The following is a 15266-nucleotide window of genomic DNA, read 5'->3' on the forward strand; positions in this document are numbered from 1 at the left end:
GAGGCATCACGGACCCTGGCACCTGGGAGGCAACACACCAACCGCGAGTCTCTCTCGTTCCCACAGAATCTCCTATCTGTCCCCCTAACTATGGAGTCCCCAATGACCAATGCTCTCCTCTTCTATCCCCTTCCCTTCTGAGCAACAGGGACAGACTCCGTGCCAGAGACCTGTACCCCATTGGCTTACCCCGGTAAGTCGTCCCCCCCAACAATATCCAAAACGGATTGCTGCTAAGCCTTCATTAAGGAATGTTGAGGTATGGCGGCTGTGGGCTATATGGAGTGTCACGAGCTGTATGCTGCTAGGAAGGCCATTCACTAAATCAAAAGCTGCCACTTCAATAGCAGACAGTAGGCCCTGTCCACCAAGCCAAAGCTAGTTTCCAGCGAAATAGTAGTGTAACATTCTGGAAGCCATAAATGAGATGAAGGCTATTAGTAATTACAGGACACCATCTGTGCTGTTCTGGATGCTTTCAGAGTAAAATAGAAAGGGTCCTGAGGAACAATGTGATATTGAGGGGCATAACCAGTCAGGCTATGCTCATGCAAACCCTTGCACTAGACTGGAACTGAACTCCATTATACACAAGCTTCCAACCTGTCTGCCCCTGCTCCAGGTATTTTCAGCCATCTTCGTTGATCTAAAGTTTGTATCTCTACCTTCACAAATAGAGGCAAAGTTCAACTGCCTTCTGAGGAAGTAAGAGACGTGATATCCCAACCCTGGTCTTGGTTTCAACTGTGTTTATGCCCAGTGCATCACCGTGCACAGTCATCTCCTATTCAAGCATGTAAAGTTTGCATTTTGCCTGCATTTGCCAATTAAGACATCAAATCACGTAGCACTGCATCATCCCTAGGCTGAGGATTTTCCATATTCTCAGCATCTAAAATGAAAGTGAAAGACATTGATCAACCTGTAGTATAAGAGAGGATTTGGGGAGGGATACGGAAAGCAGAATTAAGTGTTGAAATTATTTTCACAATGTATAGAATGAGATTGAAGTCAGAAGTCCCAAACTGGATTATGTAGGCAGAAACCATCAAAATGAGCAGGCAGCATGAAGTTGGCATGCTGAATGCATTGCAATCAAAAGGCATAGGTTTTGCGATTATCTAAATTAATATTACAGGAATTAAATCAAGGAAGTTCATGAAGGATAGTATCCGAAAAATAATTCATCTGTCTTGAAAAATAGACATTTTATTCCTAATTCATGTCCCTTATTCTTAGCATTCCTCGTAAGAAAAAACATCCTCCCAAAATTCCATCCAGACCCCTAAAGATCTGATATTTCAATTACATCACATCTCATTCTTCTCCTCTGTTTTCCCATCAACCTGTTCAGAGATGTTATGACACAGCTCTGGGGCAGGTGGGACTTGAACTTGGGCGTTCTGGCTCAAAGGTAGGAATACTACCACTGCACCACAACAGCTCCCTCATTTTTCATTTTATGAATGTATTCATATAATGAACAATTAATCTGTTCTATCTTTCTTCATAAGATAAACCCATCATCCCCAAAATAAGTCATACAATATGTTGTAGCAATTTGTGTGTTTTTGCCTTTTCAAATGTTAACCATTTCAAACAACTTAATGTTAAAAAGGAGACATAACAAAGGGAGGAAAATTATTTATTGTAAACAGACAAGCAGTGCTACAATTTGTACCTCTTAATCTCACATACAGGGGATACAGTTAAATCCTTTTTACCATATATTAAAAATGATAGGGATGCATGCCAAAACAAAATTTTCATACTGTCACATTTTCACAATGGAAACATTTTGTATACGTTTAAAACAAAAACTATTACGGTTTTTACATAAAGTAATCACAATTTTGAAGTGTTCTCATGTGGGTCATCACTACAGTTTTTTTTGTAGGATGGCTCATTTTGAAACAAACTATGAAACAAATGATTCCATGTACAGTAGCTGCACCATATTATACATTTTATATGTTGTAAACAGTGTTGACTTTAAATCAACAAAGAATGGAGAGATGAGTTCAAGTACAGCGGAATTAGTTCCACTGATATTTTTGCGTAGTTTACGGTTTAAAATGCACACATTGTCAGCTTAGGAGTTGCCAAAAACAGGTAATCTTATTTTTCATCAATATTAAGAAAACTACGGTGGACTGTTTTAAAATATGCAGTCACAGTATTTCTACATCTCTTTAACTGTCACGTTTTTCCATCTAAATTTTTTTTAATAGATGCTAATTAGAATCACTAAAAAATGTAATGGAAGTATTCAAGTGTTTGTCACAATGCAATAGTGCTTCTAGATTCCACAAAGAGAGAACTCAAAACAGTATTCAGAATTGAGCTGTAATTTAGTGGTGATGGTTCTTCACAGGCCAATGCTTTGTGTTTAATTTTGCCTAACCTGATTATCAACTTTGTGATTGATGTTATTAATTCCATAAAAAGGAAAAACAATAAAGACTTAAAATTTGGGCTTCTGAATAAGATAAATACCTTGCTGAAAGAATTATAAACTGTCTAGTAAGATGTGGTTAGAAAATAAACATTGCTAGTCTTATAGGCCATTAGTACAGGTTTCATTTAGTTATCTGTGCATTGTCGATACAATTTTAAGATGTGCTTTGCAGATTATAAATACTATTCATGGCCTTTGACTAACTGGAACAGGGTAGTCAAAATTATCAAGAAATTAACACACAAGATCGATTAACACCATCTCAACAATTCCTTGAACATTATATTAATACTTTTTAAGTGGAATTTAAAGAATTTAAATGATCCTTACCAAGAATACATTTTAAAAAATATAGAATATTCAGTTTAAAATGAATTCCACTAAAAAGAAGTACTTTAATTTAAATAAGCATATTATTTCACTGGAGTTAAGATATTGCTGTTTAAAGTTAACCTAAATAGTCAGAGAACTATTTTCCTTCACAGCTAATCTGAGTCCTGTTCTTACTCAATATATATGTGTTTTTCTAAAACAAGTCAAGAACAGAACTCTGGCTGACTTTCTTCTCCTTAATCCTGGAATCTTGTGCCTAACTGTAACATATCAGCTATTAAAAACTAACTCAATACTGTTATTTGAACATAGTTCAGGCCAGGCTATGATCTTATTTCTAGTTATCCTTGCTGCGTATCACTGACACCATAAATTAGCTGTTCTTAGCTCCATTTTGTTTTGGTTGCTGCAAAGGTTTGCTAACGGGAAGAAAGAAAACCTCAATGGATGCTGTTCAACACAGAAATCCCTGTATGTACCTTTTGCTAACACAAATGTAATCATATTCTAGAAAAGAAATCATTTTATGTGATTATTCTAAAAGGTTAAAATCCAGTATTCAAAGTTAACAGAACCAGCAGTGTCCACACTGAATTTTAAAAATTTGTTTATTTTACCCTTGCTAATTGTCTCCCTGTCTTGTATGTATTAGTAATTTCTTTCTGAGGTATGATTCCATAGTACCTTGTCAAAGTAAGGCTCAGCAATGAATACTGGCAGGCTAAATTGCCATGCATTGAGGTGGGGATCAAAGTTGAGCCTGATCCTGCCCTCATTCAACTTGCAACATATGCATGAGTCACTGTATTGTAGTCAGGAAAACTAATTCAATACAAAGGATGTAATTGGGGAGCTGCAAGTCTGCATGGCTAAGGTTCTCCCAGGATAAATTCAGTAGAATTTTCAGGGAGCTATAGAGTTCTTTCAGCACCTATTTTTGTAACTGTAATGAGAACATAACATACTTTTTATTGTAGTTCTTTAGAGAGGTCAGTTATTTTTCTCATCAGTTGTAATAAATACAGTAGGGAGAATGTGCACATAATAATTATTTGTATTAAACGCAGATTATCATTTAATAAGAGGGATTTTCATTTACTAAATGTTGTGGCAGTTGTTAGATGTTTGTAAAAGTGAACTGTAAAATTTAATGGAACTGAATTACAATCTGGTTTAAATTACATGTTAAATATCTGTGCTACTTACTTAGCTGATTTTAAATTTGACCATTTTACATCCAAAGTTTAATCCCAGTCAAAATCATCATACAAAACAAAGTTGCTGATTTTTCTTTCAAAATCTATGAATAAAGCATTTTGTGATGATATTAGAATCCACAGCACAAAGTCTCCCATGCTTAGGTATTAAATTGGTATTAGATTTTGAAACCTTACAAATAGAGATTGAGAAGTGACAATTTTACACTGGTGATAGCAGAAGTGTGTTTTAATGTTGAGATTAATACTGATTGTTGGGAATAAGAGAGACATTTTCCAGGGAAATGGATCTTCTGGACATAACCTAAGAAAGCCTTAAATCTGTGACTAACTTGGAAATGTTCCAAGTTGGTCCTGGGTTCCTAAATTGGAAAATGATCCAGTTTCCAACACTCACATCTCACTATGTGAAGCACAAAATGTCACCAGAAATGCATAGAAAGAAGGAAAAAAATTCAGAACAAATGTCCCAGTTGAAGTCAGTAAAAGACCAATGTTATATTGCTTAAGAAGATACTAAATCGGCTTGCCTTTGCAATTTAATAATATATGGTTGTGCTGGATTAGAATGACAAGATTCACATTACCAGCTGTGATACCTCACATTGTGAGTTATTTACTTTGGCATATTGTTGGTAGGAAGTTTGGAGCAAAGCGGTGATGCTTCTCAACCAGAGGAAGAAAGAAATTGCAGGCTAAAAATCTTATGAGATGTCTCAATAACAGTTTTGTCTGAAGCAAGAGAGCAAGTCCCTCGGACAATTCTGAGCATACACAGTAAAACAATAGATAAGGTATTGAGTTGAAAATATAAAATGTAACATTGTATTTTACTTGCTGTCATTGAATTTAAAAAGAATGCTTAAGCATGACATTACTACAATCTTAGTATGATCACAGTCCTTTTATAGCTCCAAACGTTTTTAAAGATACATATGGAGCAGGAAGAAGAATATCACATTACCAACAAAACATATGAACTGTCTGTCAGACTGTAAGTTTGACTGAGTAAGAATAGTTGTGATAAGAAGTTTCACCATAGCTTTGGACATCCTCCATATTTCAACTGCTTTGATTTAAACTTATACAGTTTTCCATCTTTATATTTTTTTTGCTCATTTACACATTTGCAGCCCTTGCTAAAGTACAAAACATTAAAAAATTAAACATTATATCATGATTATTCACTGACTACGTACATAAAAAGGTTACAGAAAGAAAATACACTTGTCTGAAATGTAAGTAACTATATACTAAAATACTGTTTAAAGAGAACATCAACTTCAACATTTTTGAAAAATGGTTTTTAACTACACTATGTTTATTTTTATGACAATCGTTTCATGATTTACTATTCATCTACCAAAATCCAGCTACAGGTATGTATTATATGACAATAAAATACTATTTTAGGTTTTAGGAAGTAAGTTGTAAATCTAAAAGGTAGACAATAGCACCATTAAGACTTCAAAGCCCTTAAAATCCCATAAAATGAGTGACTACAAAGTACACTAGAAAACTGTGAAGTATAATCTTCACACTACAGTAATAAAACCACAGCTAAAAGTAGGAATTCTGTCTTTTCTTTGTATAAAAGATGAGATTACAAAAGCTAAAACAACTGTGGTAGGTGTGTTTGATACCTACCCTGTCCTGAGTTGTGACTGTGAATAATGGCCACAGTATCATAAATGTACAGCATGCAACCTTCACAATAATGCCTTTCAAATTTCTTGCGTCACAGTATACTAATATGTTAAAACTAGTCTGAATTTGTTTTATGACTGATCATTCTCTGTAAAAGCACCTTTATATTCCTGAAAGGTATCATACTGTACTGTATCATTCACAGGCAAAGTAATCCTTCAGTGGTGCAAATAGGTGGCGAATAACAGGCACACTCCATGACCTTCCAAGAAGTTTTTGTCGGGCTCCTCGTCCCATATTTGACACATCTGTGTAATGTACTGGGAAGCCAAAGATCCTGCAGATCAAGAATCAAACAGCATTAAAAGTTGCCATTGAAAACATGCCAAAAATACTTGTTTTACTGAAATAAATGTGGAATTAGAAAGATTACTCAGTTTAATCAAAACTGCTGTGTCAATAGACTGTTATTTGCCCAATCATGATGTCTGTTCTACATAATTAGCCTGAATATTTCACACCCAGCAATAACATTTTGCATTTATATAAGTTTATATTTTCAAGGAAGGAAAACAACTTAAGATACAATAGGTAGACTATCAACATAGCAATGGATTTTATTTTGACACTGCATTTTAAGGGACATGAGGACTGATTGTTCAACCCCACAGAAGTACAGAAGCCGACTCATGCCAAGAAAGCCTGCCTGCAGCCATAACCTTGCTGCCGGGTTGATTGCTTAAAAGTATTTGGAATTCCTGCCGTTGGTTCTCACTTCTTGATCTGATTGGGTTGCAGTTGCATTCTTTTCCAGCAAGCCAGCACTCAGTAAAATGTACTGCTAAGACCACAGGAAGGAGCCAGAAGTTCACCATGGCTGCCAGGGAAAGGTAAGTTCTAACATATCAGGGCAGGTAGGGATTCTAGACCTTAGGGAGCTGGGTTGTGAGCTGGATTCTGTCAACAGGAAGTGCAGGAAGAAGTGGGGAGGGTTGACCCATGTACAGAGGGCACCCTGAATTGTGTGCAGCCTTTTTCTTTCCGACCTTTCCTCATGTAGACCATTAAAAATGCTCCCCCCAATCCTGTCCATGTCAACTCTATTTTAGCATGGGTAGCTTATTAATTGGGCCACTAGGTTTAGTCTTTAAATATGCTGGGTGGTCTTTTATTCACTTGTAGGATGTGGGTGTTGCTGGCTGGGGCTGTCCGTCCCTGGTTGCCCCAAGGAGGTGATGATCAGCTGCCTTTTGAACCGCTGCAGTCTGATTTTGGTGCCAAACTACGCACCTGGTATATTACAGGATCAGCAGGAAGGTGTGGGCCTCTTTGTGGCCATAAAATCTGGCACAGAGATGCATAAAGCTGTTGGCCAAAGAAGTAGGTTTTAACAAGTATTTTATGGAATATAGACAGAAATTTTGGGAAGAAATACCAAAGCTACAATAATAGATTTCAGTCATTTGCCCAGACGAAATTGAGGCTTGAGGCCAAATTTCAGATTGCTCCCAGTCCATAAGCTTTGGGTAGGGGGAAATGGTAGCGTAGTGATAGTGCCACTGGATTAGTATTCTAGAAATGAATACTCTAGGTACATGGGTTCAACTCCCACCATTGCAGCACGTGGAACTTAAATTCCATAATTAAAATCTGTAATTGAAGCTATTCATCAATAATGATGTCATTGATTGTTGTAAACACTCATCTGGTTCATAATCTCCTTAACCTGGTCTGGCAACGTACTTGACTAAACTGCCTTCCAAATGACTTTGTAAGCTACATAATTCAAAAATATTTAGGATGGGTAATTAATGCTAGCCTTGGCAGCCATGCATCCCATCAAAGAATTTTTTTCAAAAGAACTCAGACCCAAAACCGGGTACTGACTTATTTCAATATGATTATTCCAGTTTCTTTTCATACTCTATATTAAAATGTAATCACTGAACATTTACTTTGATTAAGAATTATCAAAACACCAATAAATGCCAACATTTTTGACTAGAGCACCTGGCAATGTTTGCTCAAGGTATAATCTATTGAGGCACTTTCAGATGAGATATTATAATTTGCCAAATCTAGATATATTTTTGTCAACATAACTGGTATATTTATGGATTAGTTTTCACAATTTACTTACAAATTACTAGATTTTGATGTTTAAGCAAATATACTAGTTATTATCATATTTTCAGATCACTTTGAAGGAAATTAACTACTGCTCAGCAGCAAATTTGCTGCTACGGCTTGAAAAATGGCCATCTTATAAGAATGCTGTTCGTTTTTTAGAAACCAAACAGAAACCAACAGTCTCATTTATGTCCTGATGTTAAACAGTTAGAGTAGATACAGAGATAATCAATAATAAGCTATGTATTTCCAGCCATCTCTGATTTATTTTTCGTAGCTATAGACCCACTTTTCTGGGACCTGCAAATGCCATGTTTGGAGGCTGATGTGACAGTAAAATTGGAGGAGGTGGAAAAGAAGAAAGCACATTGGGAAGGCTGTGTGACATTCTTCCATTGATGACTTGGGCTTGCATTGGCTGCCAGCAGGTTAGGGGTCTTTCAGCTTCAAAGAATGTGCCAATGGTATAACAACACCAATATGTGATCCATATGACCCATCCAGTGAGGTTTACTCCTTTCCTTCAAGGACCTAACACAGTGCTTCCCAAACTCTTTCTCACTGTGATCCCACATACAGGCTTGAAAATGGTCATGACCCATCAGTAACAACTTTAAGAGCAGGGTAGGGAGGCTGCGAGAGAGACAGCCTGTTAGTAAAGGAGCTAAGTTGTTAGAAATTGTTTGGAGCTTCATTGGATCCCAAAATTTCAACTTGCAACTTCACTTAGGATCCTGACCCCACTTTGGGAAACCCTGATCCAACAGTTTCTGTTCTCATAACTTAAGATAGATACCTCCAAGAGTACTGCCAAGTTGAAGCTCTCACAGTTGTCAACTGCCTCGATCTTCAAATTAGGAGAGCGAGGAAATTATGTCAACTCCTGCAATGTGCTCCCTTTAAGGGCTGACTCAGTCCACTATTATGTACATACCTGCCTGCACTTAAATTACTAGAATAGATTTTTAGGTGTTAACTCCAAACAATTCATGCATATTTGCGCTGATCTTGTAATCATTTGTACACCTGTATTAAAAGGCAAAATTGAAGTCTTTATCTTGGAACCCACAGTCCCAGAAGATAAATCAAAAATTACCATTTATCATGACAATCTTGCTAATTTGTTTTTTGGGCGAAATTTAAACACATATCGTATAACTTGTACTAGGCCTGTTTATCTATTAACTTCAAGCACAGTTATCTTAAAATGCTAAAGGGAGAGGAATGCCTCAGCACTTGGCAACATTCCACTATCAACAGCTATGAATAATCATATGGTTTTGGATAATTAAGATTTAATTTCCAGGTGATTGCACACAGTTGAGTTTGTGATCATTCACATGACAAAAACTCTGCAGAAATGAGATATTGGTCGATAATGAAACAATGGTGAAACAGATTCAAAATTGAGATTTGATGAAGGAAACAACTGGTCTTTTTCTTAAACTCGTATGATCCAAGCATCATAATCAATAAAGACATATTGGTTATTCCATGCTCAGTTGAACTGTTCTGTATAAATAGAAACGTTTCTCAGTGATTACACACAAAATGCAAATTATACATTACAATTCAATAATAAAACTGCCTAATTTTTACATTCAACAGTAGGTCTGGTAAATATATAAATTCATTACTACTAAAGGTTAGACTGTTTCAGATATCCCAGCAGCTTATGTGATTAAGAAATATTTATACCACATAAGGCACATGGTGGCTTTGCTGACTGAAAAGAGCTATTCAGTCTACCTCACCTTCCAGATCTTGGTGTGTAGGCCAAAAAAATCTAACTCTTCTTCTACCAATTACATTGTTCCCTTCTCTCTATTAAAGGAAATAGGTCCTTCCTATTGACTTCATGTAGACCTCAATATTTTGCACATTTTTATATACTTCAACTAAATCTCCTTTCAACCTGCTCTGTCCAAAGAAAACAATTTTAGCCCATCTATAAACAAAAGGCTGGAGAAGCTCAGCACATTTGACAATATCTGTGGGAAGAGAAAGAGTTAACATTTGGAATTCAATATGACTCCTCTTTGATCAAAGATATTGATATATAGTGTAATAGTTTGATCACAATGGGACATTGGTATAACTCTCCAGTGCCTGGCCACCATCTACAAGGCACGAATCAGAAGTGTAGTGAAAACTTTTACATGTGTTTGGATGGGTACAACTCCAACAAAACTCAAGAAGCTCCACAACATCCAGGACAAAGCAATCTGCTTGACTGGCAACACCTTCGACATTCACTTGCTTCCCCAACTATGCAAAGTGGCTGAATTGGGGGTCAGCTAACTCAGTTGGGTGGCTTGCTGGTTTGTTGTGCACAATAATACCAACAGTGCAGGTTCAATTTCTATGTTGGCGGAGGTCAGCATAAAAGGTCTCACATTCTCAAACTCCCCTCACCTTAGACATAGTAAAACCTCTGTTTAAACTCACCACCACCTGTCTCTCTCTAATGAGATAGCAGCCCTCTAGTTCTCTGGGACTATGATGACTTTATCTTTACAGGGGCAGCAATGCGCACCTTCTTTAAGATGGATGCTGCAACAATTCACCAAAAGCCCTTCACAGCACCTTCCAAACCCACAGCTTCCAACACCTCAAAGAATGATCCCTGCCTCCCTGCCCTGGCCAGACAGTATGCTGAATTAGAACTATATTGCTCTACTTTCACTGTCGCTGGTTCAAATCCTGGAACTTATTTCCTAAGAGCACTGTGGGTGTACCTACGCTTTTGCAGATCATTACCGCCTTCACAAGGTAATCAGGGGTGAGTAATAAATGCTGGCGTAGCCAGAAACACCTACATGCCATGAACAAGTTTTTTAAAAAAATCATTCAAACATTTTCTTGATGTATGTCAAATAATGATTCAGCAGGATTTATTAAAGATTCAAAAACTGAGCAAAGGTTTATGTTTTGAATAGGTTATGCAATCACTTTCAAAAAAGCATTCTCATGGATGAATTCAGGAAAGCAAGGAAGGATGAATTCAGGGAATGTAGATGAATGAATAGGTAGAATGTTAAGTACATTAGACTGGCAAATAAACATGAGTGGAACAGGAGGGCTGGGAATTACATGGGCTGAATGATTAAAACACAAGGATGGGCTGAAAGGGACTTGAGAAAGTTAAGGCCTTCTAGCAGGAGCAAGCAGATAGGTCTCAGAGATTTGGATTGAAGCATTTGAACTTGGCAAGTAAACCACTCATCAGAATGGATTAACATTTCGCAATAATGTCCGCATTCTGTGGAGCTATTTCTAGCCTGTTTCAACCTGCCCACAGTCTGCTGTAAACCATTCTTGCCTGCATCTTGTTCACCTTTTCTCATCACCTACTTTCAGATTTCGCACTGCAGTTGGCAAAAAGTATTTGTGATAGCATAGCTAGCAATAAAAATACCAAATTAAAAATGCATCAGATGAGAAACTGGACAAAGTTGTTGGGTTTTCATTAGGGGGAGTGGACAAGATACAAGGGGAGAATTTGGTTACAGGACTGGGCACATTGAAAGTGAGCAGACCTGCAAAGGCCTTCATGGCAGATAAAAATGCAGTTGAACAGGTCAGAAAATAACTTGAGGTCGATCAAAGCAGACAATGAATCTTTCAGAATTGACCACAAGCAACTCTGAATGACAGTGAGGCAGACCAGACAGCGAGGAATTGCAGGCGATTTAGGTCAGACTTGGAATGGCTTTGAGTTGATGTAGGTTCCTTCAAAGCAGAACTGATTGTGATGATGTAACTTTAGCAGTTCAGGGAAAACCAATCACAAAATCAAGCGGATTTATCATAACTGGCACAGATAGCTGCCATAAGAATAGAGATTGCTGGAAAATCTCATCAGGGATGGCAGCATCTGTGAAGAAAAATTAATGTTTTGGATCCGGTGACCCTTTCTCAGAACTGATGGTAGCTAGGAAAATGTCAGTTTGTGGCAGAAGATAGGCTGGAGGAGGGGGTAAGGAGTAAACAATAGATGCGGATAGATCCCAAACAGACATAAGAGCAGTCAGATAGACAAAGGAGTTGATAATGATTAGGCCAGGAGAGTTAATAGCTGTGAATGGAGACTGTTAGTGACTAACAATAGGCAGTGTGTAATGGCAGATTATGTGAATAACAAGGCCTGTTATGTGGGGTAGGGGACCTAGGACATGGGAAAGTTTAGGCCCTAAAATTATTGAACTCAATTTTGAGGCCGGAGGGCTGCAGGGTCCCCAAGTGGAAAATAAGGTATTGTTCTTCCAGCTTGCGCTGAGCTATGTTGGAACACTGCAGCAAACCTGAGACAGAGATGTTGACCAGGGAACAGGGCGGGGTGTTAAAATGGCAGGCAACTGGAAGCTCATTGTCTTTTTTGCAGGCAGAATATAGGTGTTCTGTGAAGCAGTCACCCAGTCTATGCTTTGTTTCCCTAATGTAAAGGAGACCACATAATGAGCAACAAATGCAGTAGACTAGATTGTGGGAAGTGCAGGTGAAGTGCTGCTTCACCTGGAAGGTATGTTTGGGCCCTTGGATACTGGGGAAGGAGGTGAGAAATGGGCAGGGAAAGGTGCTGGAAAGCTGTGGGGAGTGAAGGAACAGTCCTGCGGAAGGCACACAAGGGAGGAGAGGGGAACATATGTCTGGTGGTGGCATCTCGCTGGAGATGGCAGAAATGGCATCTGATGATCTTCTGGGTGGAGATGCTGGTGGGATAGTGGATAAGTACACGGGGAACCCTATTGTTGCGGGAGGGAAGACAGGGGGTGAGGGCGGAAGTGTGGGAGATGGGTCAGACCCAGTTGAGGGCGCTGTTGACGATGGTGGCTGGGAATCCTTGGTTGAGGAAGAAGGTGGAAATTTTGGAGACTCCCTGGTCAAAGCTGGCCTCATCTGAAATTATGCGATGGAGATGGAGGAACTCAGAGAATGGAATGGAGTCTTTACAGGAAGCAGGGTGTGAGGTTGTGTAGTCCAGGTAACAGTGGGAATTGGTGGGTTCATAGTGGATATTAATGGCCAGTCTATCCCCAGAAATGGAAACAGAGATGTCGAGAAAGGGAAGGGAGGAGTCAGAAATAGACCAGATGAAAGTGAGGGCAGGGTGGAAATTGGATGCGAAATCAATGAACTTTTCCAATTCTGGATGAGAGAGGGAAGCAGTACCGATGGCATCATCGATATATCGGAGAAACACTTGTGGGTGGTAGCCGGAATAGGACAGGAACAAGGAACATTCCACGTACCCCACAAAGAGACAGGTATAACTGGGGCCCAGGTAGGTACCTATGGCCACCCTCTGACCTGAAGAAAATGAGAGGAGTTAAAAGAGAAGTTGTTGAGGGCGAGGACAAGCTCGACCAAGTGGGGGTGGTGGTGGGTGGGGACAGTTCAGGCCTTTGCTCCAGGAAGAAGGGGAGATCCCCAAGACCATCCTGGTGGGGGATGGGCATGTAAAGGGATTGCACATCCATGGTAAAGAGGAGGTGCTTGAGACTGCAAATTGGAAATTTTGAAACTGGCATAAAGCGTCAGAAGAATCACAGATGTACATGGGCAGGGACTGGACCAGGGGAGAGAAGGCTGAGTCAAGGTAGGAAGAGGGGAGTTCTGTGGGGCACAAGCAGGCTGAAACAATGGGTCTGTCCAGGCAGTCCTGTGTGGGGACTTTTGGAAGGAGATAGAAGCAAGCTGTGTGGGCTGGGGGACTATCAGCTTGGAGGCAGTGGTGGGGGTGGGGGGAGATCACCAGATGAAATAGGTCAGTAGTTGATACAATGGCCTATCATTTACTCCTTATTCCCTCTCCCCACCCTATCTTCTGCATATAAACCAACATTTTCCTACCTACCATCAGTTCTGAGGAAGGGTCACTGGACTCATAATGTTAACTCTGATTTTTCTTCACAGATGCTGCCAGACCTGATGAGCTTTTCCAGCAACCTCTGCTATTGTCAATAAAGTGTGGAGCTGGAGGAACACAGCAGGTCAGGCAGTATCAGAAATGCAGGAGAGTGCTCTACATGCCCCTACACCTCCCTCCACCTCCATCCGAGACCTAAGACAAACTTTGCATATCCAACAGGGATTCACCTGTCCATGCTCCAATTTGGTCTACTGTATCCCTTGCTCCTGATGTGGCCTCCTCTACATTGGTGAGGCCAAACGTAGACTCGGTGACAGATTTGCAGAGCACCTCGGCTCCGTACGCTATAATCAACAACATCTTCCAGTTGCTAACCATTTTAACTCCCCCTCCCACTCCCAGGATGACATGTCCATCCTAGGCCTCCTCCAGTGCCACATGATGCTACATGCAGACTGGAGGAACAACACCTCATATTCTGCCTCAGGAGCCTACAGTCTGATGGCCTAAACATAGAATTCACCAGGTTCAAAATCGCCCCACACCTGGCCTCATCCCACGTCCAACCCTCCCTCTCATCCCCACCTTCCTGACCTGACACAACTTGTCCATCTTCTCTCCCACCAATCCATCCCACCCACCAATCCATCCCACCGACCAATCCCCACTACCCCTACCTGCATCCACCTATCGCCACCCCACCTACCTTCTCCCAGCCCCACCCCTCTTTCCTTTATTCATTTCCCAGCTCCTTTCCCCCTCTCCAGTCCTGAAACGTCCACTCTTATGCTCCTCTGATGCTGCCTGACCTGCTGTGTTCCTCCAGTGCTACACTGTATTGACTCTGACTCCAGCATCTGCAGTTCTTTCGGTTCTTATGGATAGCTGCCAACTGGGACGAACAAAGGTATTTAAGGGGAGAAAAATTAACAATGGCAACTCAGCAACTGGAGCTCTCATAAAGCACTTAAAATTTAGTCTAAGGCTCAAAAAACAGAACAGCAAACTTTTCTCAGTATCATAGTACATTGTATGTGCTAATCTATGTATGAGAATTCATTTTATTCTTAAGTTTATTTTTTTTGGAGATTTCTGAAAAAGAACTTATTTTACCTGTAAAATTTGAAGTAGGTGTAAAAAACTAAAGAACAAGCTGAAAAAACTTCCTAAAATTATTTGTGTGACTTAATCACCTCCTACTATTCAGCATTCTATAGAATGTTTCATTTTTATCATATGTTGTGTTATACTTTAATTTTGCATTTCCTTTTTGTCTTCTTAATTGTCGATGTACCTCTTTCCTAAACTCAACTAGATCACTAGAAGAATACAGAAGAGATTTCCAATTAAGACACTAGTTTGAAAAATGCATCTAACAAGGAAAACTGAGCAGACTGTAACTCTTTTCACAGGAAAAGGAAGAAGAACAGACTTGCTATCGAGGATTTTGGAACTATAGTGGTTTGATGTGTCGAAGCTGTTTCCACATGTAAGCAAATCCAGATAAAGGTAAATTATAAGATAGTATTTACAGATTATATAAAAGAAATTTCCTATCATAAATCTTGTACGGACTGTGGAATTTGCCACCACATGTTTGAAAATAGCA

At 39.3% G+C, this 15266-nt stretch overlaps 1 protein-coding gene across 1 annotated transcript in view; it reads right to left on the reverse strand.

The window, feature by feature from the left end:
• Positions 1-1628: 1628 nt before the first annotated feature.
• Positions 1629-15266, reverse strand: part of LOC125485506 (DNA (cytosine-5)-methyltransferase 3B-like) — a 43113-nt gene continuing 29475 nt past the window's right edge. Inside the window, exon 5 of the mRNA XM_048608558.1 lies at positions 1629-5992. Within this exon, the coding sequence (XP_048464515.1) occupies positions 5851-5992 (142 nt within the window). The 3' untranslated portion in view covers positions 1629-5850. The remainder of the gene's footprint in view (positions 5993-15266) is intronic.

Source organism: Rhincodon typus, chromosome 19 (genome assembly GCF_021869965.1).
Source record: "Rhincodon typus isolate 14 chromosome 19, sRhiTyp1.1, whole genome shotgun sequence".
Taxonomy (NCBI): Eukaryota; Metazoa; Chordata; class Chondrichthyes; order Orectolobiformes; family Rhincodontidae; genus Rhincodon; species Rhincodon typus.